Below are 11,633 nucleotides of genomic sequence, written 5' to 3' on the forward strand. Positions count from 1 at the left end.
GAATTTAAGCAGGACGTCCAATTATGCAATGACGCACAGCTGCACACTCCGAAGGCTGTGTGCAAGGTCAAGTGAAAGGAAGGACTCTGGTCTCGCCTCTGGAGGACCCGACTCCGAAGGAAGGAACCTACCAAGGAAGGATCCTTGACTTTGGAATACAGCTACTGTTTTGTTCTTTGCAGTGTCTAGTGCAGGTGATCCTCCCTGCCAGAGGAGGTGCTGCTTGTTTTCTTTGTCTCTCCTTTCTGTTTCCCAGGTGGTGCTTAGAGTGGGATGATTGAACGGCTTTAAAAGACGGCTGCTGAGGACGCTTCCCTCTCTTGGCCCTTTGTCCTTACTCCCAGCCAGACAACTTAGTTGGAATTGTTTCTAGACTGTTGTCAGTCGTTGTTGTGATCTTTGTTCCTTGTATTTTTGATAACAAAGATCCCTTTAGTTAATTGCGCAGTCCTGGTAGGTAGGGGTGGGTAGCCTTTTTGTTTAATAACTGTTTTCTCCTGTTTTGTGTAGGGAGTTCAGGTAAGAAGCCTGTATTTTAATTTACACATCTTTGATTTCAGATTAGTTAGTTTTCAGTATGAGATATGTTTTTTTTGTTATTTTGGCTATGCTCACCCTGAAGATACATTTTTATTGTTGTGTACAATACATTTATTGGACTGCTTATCTGTTTACCCTCGTCTCTGGGAGTTGGGAAGGGGGCAGAGCAACTTTTATGTTGCGCACCGGTTACCCTAGGCCAGGGCGTAATAAAAGTAAAAAGGAACTTCAAGGAACATTTGGGGAAAATGACTAAAGAACCTTTATAAAGAGGTTCTTTACGGAACCAGTTGTGTAGACAAATAACTTTCTTGAAATTGATTCCTTCAAAAACCTATTTCAGGTAAAGTTAATTTTTCTTTTGCTGCCTAAAGCATATTTGAAAGAACCTCTGGGGGTTCCATAAAGAACCGCTTGCAGAAATGGGTCTGTAAAGAACCTCTTGCTAAAAGTTTCATTGTGGAACTACAAATGAAACTATTTTTGTTCTGTGGGATAGAGGAGGTAGAGGGGAGGTGGTTTATGGAAGTTCTGGGATGTTCAAATGTTTAAAACAAAATGTAGACTTTCAATTGTAATATATTGTAACATTTTGCACTGTTCTGTTCTTAAGAACGAATAGTGAATAAGACCCAATACACTTTTGGCACTTTGGGACCTTTGACTGAAGCTAACTGTAAACTTTTGGCTGGTAGAACCAGAACAATGACATTAAAGTGCTCCAAAGGGATGAAAAAGACTGTAGTCTGTTCTCTTCATCTCTGTAATTTATAGTTTCTAATGCAGATGCAGTGTTTAGCAATGTCATAGGTTTGTTTTTTGGTAGTTAAAGGCATTTTACCCCTCCATAGCTGTAAAATAACTCAAGCTCAATAACCTCAGAATTGTGGCTAATTAGTAGTAAGAAAGGAAGTGGTTGTATATGAGTTACGATCTTAATATGCTTTACTTTGTATGGACTTTATAAGTCTCTACATAGCAGTGAACGAAACCATGGAAACAGCAGATAGCCACCTTCTCCAGACCTTTGACGTAACTGTTGGCTTGTTTTGGGTGAGGATCGGTAGATTGTAATGTCAATCATTACTCAAGCCAATGTAAGTCTACCAGTGACCCACTTTGTGATGTCAATCATTACTCTACAATCTACCAATCCTCATCCAAAAGGAGCCACCAGTCACGTCAAAGGTCTGGAGAAGGTGGCTATTTGCCGTTTCCATGGTTTTGTTTACCGCTACCCACTAAACAGACAGTTTTGGACTTTCCATGTTGGAAAGTTGGAATGTTGTCCCCTTTATTAAGCTCCGCCTCCTGACAAAAAGGAGTAATGGTGACCTGGCGGCCGCCATTTTGAAAATGGGGCATTTCTTGGAGTCAAAAATGTAAAAACTTTTAGTATGTTTTTAAGTACATCTGATACCACAGTAAACCACAGAGAAACCTTTTGTGTGAATTTCTTTTAGGGTTAAAGCATATTTGCACCTGACTACACTGTGAGCCAGGCCTTATCACCAATCCTCAGCACTTGGTCAACATTTAGTTTAATTAGTCAACTGTTGGACCGTACTAATACTTAACTGAAGTGGAGGCAGTTTTGCGATGACATTTGCATCTGTGTGCATTTCGGAGAGAGGAATGTAATGTCTAAATATAAAGTGAAAGGACAATCAGCCAAACCAACAAAGAAGTGTTTTACATTTTATTAGAAAATAAAAGTCTCTGAAGCAGCTACAATGTGGATGTATGTAGAGCTATGTTAGGCTGCTGTTATGTCAGCTTTGAAAGGTGTCTGTTAAGCTGATGCTCCCTGTTACATGAGCAACGAAGCACCTCAGGAGGTAGATCCCCAAAAAGTGGTAGGAGCTGTTGCAAGACAGAGAGTTAGGTACGATTACAAACACGACAATTCTCAAGTTATTCTATCAAGTTTTTACTTGAGGGTGAAGTACTGGACTACTTAAAAATTACAAATTTAAGGAATCCAAAGTACATTTTATTTTTTCGCAATGCATTTTAGTGCAGATCAAAGAAGCAGTGAAGTCTGAGCTAATAAAAATACTGTCTTTAATGATGTAGTTTTATACTAGAAAGGAAATTATTTGACTGACTTCAAAGCTTCAAAGCAACAAGGACTTTGGAACCTTCTTAGTCCAATATCTGTCCTTCAAATGCAGTGTAGTTAAAGTTTTCAAAAAATGTGATACTCAAGTCTAGTATACTAAAAAAAGAAAAGAAAAATGTATGTAGGTACAGTACTCAAGTAAGTGTACTTCATTATTGTCCCCCCTGATTATTGTAGTGTGGGTATTCTACTGACATGTAAGAACATTATAAGTTTACTATTATTTAGCTTTTGTGATTTCAGAAATGGAAATTAATAGTTTTTTCTTCATCTTGAAAGGTCTATATACAACTTGATTGGTGTCAACTTAAAATGCTCCTCATGAAAAATGCTTTTTGTGGCGTGAATACAGACTGCACATGTGCACAATGTATTGTTTAATTGGTGCTTTTAGAAGTATGACATTTCTCAAAGTCAGCTAAAGTATTGAGTTTTATTCAAGGTGTCAGGCTAAGATACGGACAGAATTCTTTGTTGATATAAAAGTGTGCCTCTCACCTAACCAGGAACGGCTGGGGGAAGCAGCTTGTCGTATGTGTTTTAATCAAATCCTGAAGGTTCACTAAGTTGTTCAGCAGCGTTCCGCTTCTGCATTTGTCAATCTTCGTCACCACCATCTGCACAACAGAATGTTACACACATTGCTATTCTACCTTCATGCATATTCAGACTTACACATATTAAAGTACAGAGAGCTACCAACAAACAAAAGAAAAAATAGATTTGTCCATATGTCTCATATTTTGGCTTTTTGTATAATTGATCTTACAACTGCCCCTAGTAACACCTGGCTCAGATATTACTTAAGACAATGTACGTGGTGGTCAGGTCAGTGTTGGAGGAATCTTTGATTGGCATTTTAACTTTGAAACTGACATTTACCATCTCTGGTGTTTAGAAAATGTTCCGTCCATTCCAATCCATTCTTTCCACTTTTAATTTTGCATGCCAAGATGATTACTATCCATACAATCTGACGTGACAGCACTGGTTGTTTAACCCATTTAGGCCTAAAACGCCTGGAAAAAATGCCTGTAAAACCTCTGGGCGATTTTAAAATAATCCCCTTAAACCTGAAGTTTTTCTGGAAATTTAACAGAAGTGTCAACGCTTCCTACTAAATAATTGATTTTTCAGCCTCTGTAGCAGATAGAAATGAAATTCCAAAAGTATTTGAGAGCTTATACCTGTGGCTTTCATGAGCAGTTGAGTTTATTTGTCCAAACCTTCAATAAAGTTTTTTTTTAAATCAACGTATTGCATTGCAACACTCCCACATGAATTCTGATGCATTTCATTGGCCAAGAGACCGAAAATAGGTAGAAAAAACTAACGACGTATCCGCTCTCCCGGTTTTAATGGTAGAAATGTGGTAATGCTTTCCCGGCTTAAATGGGTGAAACATTAAGTAATGTCAGCCAGCTGCAGGAATGTCTTTGCTGGTTAACTCATCACTTATGGTCAACTGAGTCTCCTTTTCTAGTTTCTCAGTTCTTAATTTCTACTCCCACTAACTGTTTAAATGACAGTGTATGGTGAAAACAGTTTCAGGTTTGAAAGTGACCCTTTCAGTCCTCCCCCTACTGGCTGAGCAGCAACAATTCATCTTTGTTAAAAGTGGTACTGTCACAGCCTTTATAATGGCCAAAGTGTTTAATAACCTAAGAGCATGAATAATTACTGCAGAGTGCAAAGAGAGTGGGGTGCTTCATTATAACGCCTCAGCGGTGGCATTTCAGAGGGGACAGCAGTTTTTAAATAGCTGAGTGAGATCGTTCAGCATTAATTTAGTGTGGACATAATGATGAGAATTAGAAGACAAATGATTTAAATGTAAAAAAGGAGTGGTGAAGCTAGTTATCATGAACCACATCAACAAAATAGCTGAAACCCTGTGTGAAGAGCACAGACATTATTAACTCCTGCAGTCTGCTGTTCAAGCTTTTTAAATAGAACCTACAAAGTGGAGGGTAGGAGGGTTAAACACTGGCTGGGTGTTTTTACTTTTTTTTTCTGGTTAGGGTTAGGGTTAGGGTTAGGGTTTCTCAGTTTTTTTTATTTTGATCTCTGCAAATCCCCACTAAAGACCTTCTGCTTTACTACTCTTCAGTTACCTGCATGAGTGATTAATAAGATAGTAAATTGTGTTTCAATTGATTGATTGGAAATTATAAATCACAGTTAAACATATAAGGTAGAGGTTGGTGATTAACTGACCAGATAACTTGTTGCTATTCCATGACTGTACATGAAGGAAAGAAATATAATCTCTATCTGGGATTTGGATAACAATGGTTTCCCTCAAATATTCTACTTTCAAGAATCCCTCCTGTTGAAATATTTTTCAACTCAACAGTTATAATGCTACTATTCATGAGGAAGAGTGTGTGTGTGTGTGTGTGTGTGTGTGTGTGTGTGTGTGTGTGTCTCACCACATATGGACATCTTGTCTCCTCACACATCTCCAGGGCAATAAGGTCCGCCTTCTGCACACCAACACTGCCATCAACCAGCAGGAATGTCCTCGCCAGACTAAAGGGGGGTGAAACATGTTCAGGTGCAGAAATCTTCATTTCTAAAGTCGTTGTGAAACACAAATACATTCTAAAAGAAGAGTGGGGTGATTACACAGCAGCACCTTGTGGACAAACCAAAGAAGGAAACTGTAGTCCATGCCACTGACTAGTAGTGTGTCACGGCACAGACAAACAGAAGTCATAAGCATATTGTATATTTGCATACAGTTAATTTACCCAGCTACACAATCTCCACAGGTATGAGTGAGATGGTATGCTGATTTGGACCCAAATAGTGGTTTGCTATAACTTATGATTTGTCATCCTGCATCTTTGTTTATGTAAATATTTAAATCTAGGATGTTTAATTAATCAAAATGAATGCAGAAAATGTATCAACTATGAGCATTACTACACCACAGCCAGATAATCAGTCATGAATATTTCTGACAGAGTGGTCATTTTTTGGGGGCATTTTGAATGAATTCACATCCAATAATTCTGAGTTATTCTGAGTTCTGTCACAGCATAGTATGATTCACGTGATGGGGAGGTTACTTAAATTTTTTGCATTTTTTTCTGTCACAGCATAGTATGATTCACGTGATGGGGAGGTTACTTAAATTTTTTGCATTTTTTTCCCAACACAGCTGGTAATAAGAGTCTAACTCTGGCTATTTATTGCTTCTGTTTGTAGTGAGACCATGTGACTCCAGTCTACATACACACAAGACTTGCTTGATCCAGGCAGCTAACTCAAGTAAATGTCTTACTTTTTCCGTGTGTAGAGATACGGCTCCACCATTTCCACAAAGTCTTTTGGTGCTCTGTATCCATAGCCTGGCATGTCAACGATGGTGAAAGTTCTGCCCACTCTGAAGAAGTTCATCTTCTTTGTGTGGCCCTGAGGAGGAAAGAGAAGTCAGAACAGAAGTCCTCTGGGTGTGTTTGACAGAGTGAAAGTGTACAACATTACACTATACTGACTTGGGCGATCAGAGTATTTCAGAAAAAGTGAAGCATTTCACTGCTGGGGTGGTCTGAATATCTCTGAATATTTTTTTTTTTTTTAAGATTATTTTTTGGGCATTTTACTGCTTTATTAGATAGTGACAGATAGAAAGAGGGAGACAGAGGGGAAGACATGTAACAAAGGGACCTCAGGCCAGATTCGAACCCGGGTTCGCTGCAGCAAGGACTCTGCCTTAATGGTACGCGCTCTACCAGTGTGAGCCACCGGGACGCCCCCTATCTCTGAATATTTTCTGTGGCAGCCTGAATCTGAATCCTTCTGAATTCTGGAATAATTCAGAATTCAACTCTGTGGAGGGCAAGTAACAATAAAGGGCCATTTATGGGTGATTAGATCACCCAGGTAGGAGCGATTTGCACCTTTATTTAAAAAAACAACCATTCATGGCAACGGCAGAGGGTGGTCTACGCTGGTCACAATCAGCCTAAATGCGAGAACAGCCGCGTTCAATTCCAACTAAACTGAGGTCAAACCAATTTGGTACTACAAGCTGCACAAGCTGTTTTGGTTGCTTAGTAACAGCAAGAAGTCCCAGGCACCTTGTATAAAAGATGAAAGCGGAGTGCTATAGAATTGTGACAAGGAATTGGACGTCATAGCCCTGGTATACAGGATTTATACAACGGCTAACCACCAATCAGATTGCTTGATTCGAGCCATCCGTTATATAATGGTTAATAATATTGGTGTTGGCTATAAGAAGCAGGTAATTATTGGTTAATTGTATCTGTGTTGGCCATGAGAAGCAGTAAATTATAGGTCATGGTTATCAGCTGTTTAGATCCACAGTACCAACTTTGGACAGTTTTTTATTCTTGAGGCTGAGGACCCATTTCTGGTATTGAGGTTCGAGGTTTATACAGTCTATGGGTTCGACACTTAAATTTTAACTGTAAAATATAAAATAAAACATCATCAATCTTACTCTACATAATGTAATCTCACACTTTATACATACTAGACCTTATATCAGGTAAGAGTACTCACTGGCGTTTTGGAGACTCGGACTTCTACCTCAGGAGTTAGAGAGAACAGGCTTTTGATGAGAGACGACTTGCCCACGTTGCTTCTGCCGATGAAACAGACCTGAAAAAAACACATACGTTGCTCAAATTTCCTTTATTCTGGAATATTGTATTGAATTGCAATTGACTGTAATTGAGTAAATGATCAAACCCCTTGATAGTAATTAAATGATTATCATCTGCTATATTTTACTCAGAGCTCTTTCAGGTTCTCTTCATTTACTCAAGGTTCATTGACTTTTTGAATAGTCAAATTCAAGCACTTTTCCAGGACCTTACAACGTTTGTAAGTTGCATGTTTTAGATGAGTACTTACATGCTAAAAGGGGTAATTTCACTCAACCATACCAACAGCGATGGTTTTACACTTTTAACAACCAAAAGTACAGTTTGCTAATCTCAATATTCAATTTAGTATTTTTTTTCATTGAACATGTGATTATCTATAGTAGAGACGAGAAACACAGTAAGAATTTCAAGCATTTTCAAGCACTTTATCCAAAATCCAAGCACTTTTCAAACCTTGAAAATACAACATTAAAATGTAAGCATTTTCAAGGATTTCATGCACCCGTACGAACCCTGTTTACTGACCATTTCAGCCAGCACACCTGCTCTGACTGTAAAGAGGTGCTCTGATTGGCTGCTACCACTTTGCTACTGCAGTACCAACGACCGCCAAGTCCCAGGAGACACGACTCCGGCTCATCCATCTCTCTGACACAAAACAGATGGATGGAGGCTCAAGCTGCCAGTGAGCTACAAATACATCATCCTCTGACAGAGCAGAGAGGCAGAGTGGTAACTGACTTAGTATGACAAAGACACGCCAGTGTCCTATCAACACAATGTCCTATTCTAAAGCCTGCAGTGAACACTACTCTCTATTAGGTTATAAATCTGCTCATTTATTATCAAGTGCCAACTCATGCTTAATTATGGATGATGCTGCAGGAGGGTAAAGACACATAAGGTTACATTTTTCACAGGCTGAGTGTCCACATTCTGGGTCAAGTGAGGCCACCGTAGGTTTAAAGACGAACAAATACAAGGCAAACAAGTCTATCCTGACTGCTGTGGTGAATTGGGCCACTAGAGGAGACAGGCAATAGTCGGTTCAAATATTTTGTAATATGAATGGTTTAATGTTGGAGACTCTTAATAGTCAGGCGGCTTAGAGAGGATGTTGAAAAAATTTGGTGCTTTTGTCTGGCGTGTCCCCTTTATTTAGCTATCACTATATGTTATAATTTTTGGTAGGAGCCACTTCATCAAGATTGTAGATAGGAGATGGCAGCCATATAAAATCTATGAGAACTAATATATCATCCAAGCCACTTAGAAGGTCAATTTTGTTGTCAAAAAAAGATGATTATTATAATAGCTCATATTCAGTATGTGGTTATAAATGTAATAAATGATAAAAGTGAAGTTTTGTTTTATGTTATGTATTCATTGTATTCTACATTGTATTTGTCACACTGAAATATGATGATAGACCCCAGGAAGAATGGCTTCTGGTTTGCAAAAGCTAAATAATCTCTATAATAATCTAACAAAAAACAAACAAACGGTTTGGTATTTCATTGAAAAATACATGAGGACACTAAAAGAGGTGACATTTAGGTAACAGTGAATGTGATACCAGTCGTCAGAGTGACGAGGGCTACCCACTGACCTCTGGTGCTTTCAGTGCAGGTGCATGGTCCATCCTCTCAGCAGAGAGGTAGTAATCAATATGGTGAGACGGTGAAGAGTAGAAGAGCTTTTCTGCTTTAATCATGTCTTCCAAACTGGGATGAAACAGCTGGAATGGAGCCCTGTCCACAGACCTGAGAATTTCATTCCATTTAACTAAAAAAATATATTCAAGCAACAAAATAATACATGTCTTCAGGTATTGTGAAAAGGTGTGCTCTTTAGAACAGGGATGGGCAACTTAAATGCTGGAGGGGGCCACAATTTTTCATCGACACTATGTTTACAGTGCAGTAACTTAACATAATTCATGCTCCAATGCATGTAGAACAGTATAAATAGGAATACAAAAGGTTTGAAGCAAATAAAAAATAACCACTTACTGTGATTTTTTTTCAGTGCAAGAACAGCAGACCAACATTAATCGCAAGAAGTAATTTTGTGCATTTTTACACAGCACTTTTAAGATTTCATGCTCAAATGCATGTAGTTGTACAGAGGGCCACTTCAAGTGAGGGTGCGGGCCGTATGTGGCCCTCGGGCCTCCAGTTGCCTATCCCTGCTTTAGAATCAAATCAAACATTTCAGATGTAGAAACACAATACAGTACCTGTCCAAATAAGGCTCCAGTTCACTGAAGGGGTAAAGTAAGCTTTGGACTTTCTTTGGGGGAAGCATTGTGGCTTCCTGAAGCGAAGCAAGTTTATGGACACTCTTCCTTGAGACTGAGCAAAGTTGTGTCCTGGGCCGAAGCCAGAGGGACATCTGGAGACAAAACATCTTCCCCTGCAGATTTCAGACCGGCCTGCAGCTGAGAAAAGGAGAAAAGGACAGTGTGATTATCACTCACAATGTTCATGCAAGTGCAGCCTCGTCCAACAAGTCTTCTGCTTTAATCTGAGATGATGATGATTACATGACAATCTTGCTCAGTTCTAACTTAAACATCTAACATTATTATGTGAAAGCAGTGTTTGACGGTTGCTATAACCGGGCTTGCTAAATGATTCAACGCAAGTGAATTAACTTCCAGTATGATGTCACTTTCACGGGACATAAAAAATGTACCAAGAAACGAAAGACACACCGAAGAGCTAATGTGAAATTCTGTTTTAAAATGTTAGAATAATCTGTGATTCTGTCTCTGTGTGACGAACATCACTATCTATGCATGCGTATTTCACTATATGTATGTGTGTGTGTGTGTGTGTGTCCTCTCTGTGCATGCAAGATGCTTTGATACAATGATCATGTGCTAATATTGTTTTAAAATTATGATTCAACTAAATAAATTTACTGCATCTGCTTAAACTTAATCTGCCCTATTTAGAGTAAGATTCTATAATCACAAAATATATGTTTTATATTTTATGTGGACATTGCAAAATCTGTGTCTCCAATAATATCTCTGCAAGTCATAACAAGGCAGGAGTTTGTGTTTTGAAAGTTTTGTTAACAGGTCAGGTCACAGATATGGTGTGCTGAGCAGAAAGATAACTGTCTTCTCTGCTTGGTGACATGACGTGTCCACATATTTAGGCGACCTGCGAGGTCCCTATTGTATTTCGAATGATTATTAGGGCCCGAGCAGGAAACGACCTGCGAGGTCCCTATTGTATTTCGAATGATTATTTATTTATTTTTATTCTTCTTCTTCCCAAATGATCGCATATTTCACTGCCTGAACATACCCCAAAACGCATGAAACTTTAAATATAAGTCACACCTGGCGAACAATTTTATAATCTATTGTCATCCTGAATTTCCACCACTAGGCAATTTCATCGTTTTGCACCAAACTTTGCACACAGCATCTATGGACCCTCATGACAAAAAGTTAACGCCTGTAACGCACACACCCCGACGCCAGGGCCCGTTTAGTACTGCTTGCAGTCCTAGTTTTCTATATTTTTCTTAATATTTACTTGCCTATGTATGTTGTCTATATTGTAAATGTTTATACTTTATATATATATTATTTATTGTTACACTGCTTTTTGGAGTCAGCGCTCAAATCTCATTGTACATGTGTATGGTGACAATAAAGGCATTCTATTCTGTTCTATGCAATAAACTGACAAATCAACGGATTCGAGGCAGTGTTGGAGTGTTGGAGCCAGGTCATTTAATTTTAAAGGTTTCCTCAATGCATTCCTCAACAAAAAACATCGTTCTTTCAACAACAAAAAAACCCATTTATGAACAACAGATTTCGTGCCTGCAAAATACTTTGCAGCAAAATATCACACACTTATGAACCAGACTTGGTTTAGTGCCTAAACCTAGAACGTCACCGATAGATACATTACATGTAGTAGTTATAATACGTTTAAAATTAACGACATTTCAAAATGCGGGTTCATTTTACAACTTACCTAAATTCCAATATTTTCATTGCTTAATAACGGATAATAAAGCGTGTTTTGGCTACAACTGACCGTTATCTACTGGACTCATGACTTCTTTTTTACTGTTTGTTTTCACTGACCTCCATGTTGAGTGCAGCGCTGAAATGTGTCCGACTGAAACAAGTCGTCTCTGCTTTGTTATTTTATTTGATAAAGTATTCGGTTGATTACTTCGCTAACTTTCTTTATGGAGAAACGAAAAAAAAAACTACTTCTACTTTTTAATATAAACCTTCTCATAGTGGGGGGGGGTCATTCAGCATAAAAAAGGACTACTCAACTAGAGAAATT

General features: G+C 38.6%; 1 protein-coding gene across 2 annotated transcripts; it reads right to left on the reverse strand.

Annotated features, from left to right (window-relative positions):
* Window positions 1-2,225: 2,225 nt before the first annotated feature.
* Window positions 2,226-11,427, reverse strand: gtpbp8 (GTP binding protein 8 (putative)). Of its 2 annotated transcripts, none has more exons than XM_059343043.1 (8): window positions 11,373-11,427; window positions 9,545-9,745; window positions 8,915-9,068; window positions 7,199-7,297; window positions 5,952-6,082; window positions 5,095-5,194; window positions 3,161-3,279; window positions 2,226-2,403 (listed from the first exon to the last, which is right to left on the reverse strand). In XM_059343043.1, the coding sequence occupies exons 2-8, from the start codon at window positions 9,712-9,714 to the stop codon at window positions 2,313-2,315; spliced, it is 864 nt and encodes a 287-aa protein (XP_059199026.1). In that variant the 5' UTR covers window positions 9,715-9,745; window positions 11,373-11,427; the 3' UTR covers window positions 2,226-2,312. The 2 variants fall into 2 exon arrangements, with proteins under 2 accessions (XP_059199026.1, XP_059199025.1); XM_059343042.1 differs by having other exon boundaries at window positions 11,310-11,423.
* Window positions 11,428-11,633: the final 206 nt, after the last annotated feature.

The sequence above is a fragment of the Centropristis striata genome, chromosome 10 (assembly GCF_030273125.1).
Source record: "Centropristis striata isolate RG_2023a ecotype Rhode Island chromosome 10, C.striata_1.0, whole genome shotgun sequence".
Lineage (NCBI taxonomy): Eukaryota > Metazoa > Chordata > Actinopteri > Perciformes > Serranidae > Centropristis > Centropristis striata.

Coding starts and splice junctions, on each gene's coding strand:
- gtpbp8 (XM_059343043.1), bottom strand. CDS start 9,714: ATGTTTTGTCTCCAGATGTCCCTCTGGCTTCGGCCCAGGACACAACTT. Junction 6,083..7,198: donor TCCGAGTCTCCAAAACGCCA/GTGAGTACTCTT, acceptor TTTCCTCCTCAG/GGCCACACAAAGAAGATGAA. Junction 5,195..5,951: donor TATCTCTACACACGGAAAAA/GTAAGACATTTA, acceptor ACCCCCCTTTAG/TCTGGCGAGGACATTCCTGC.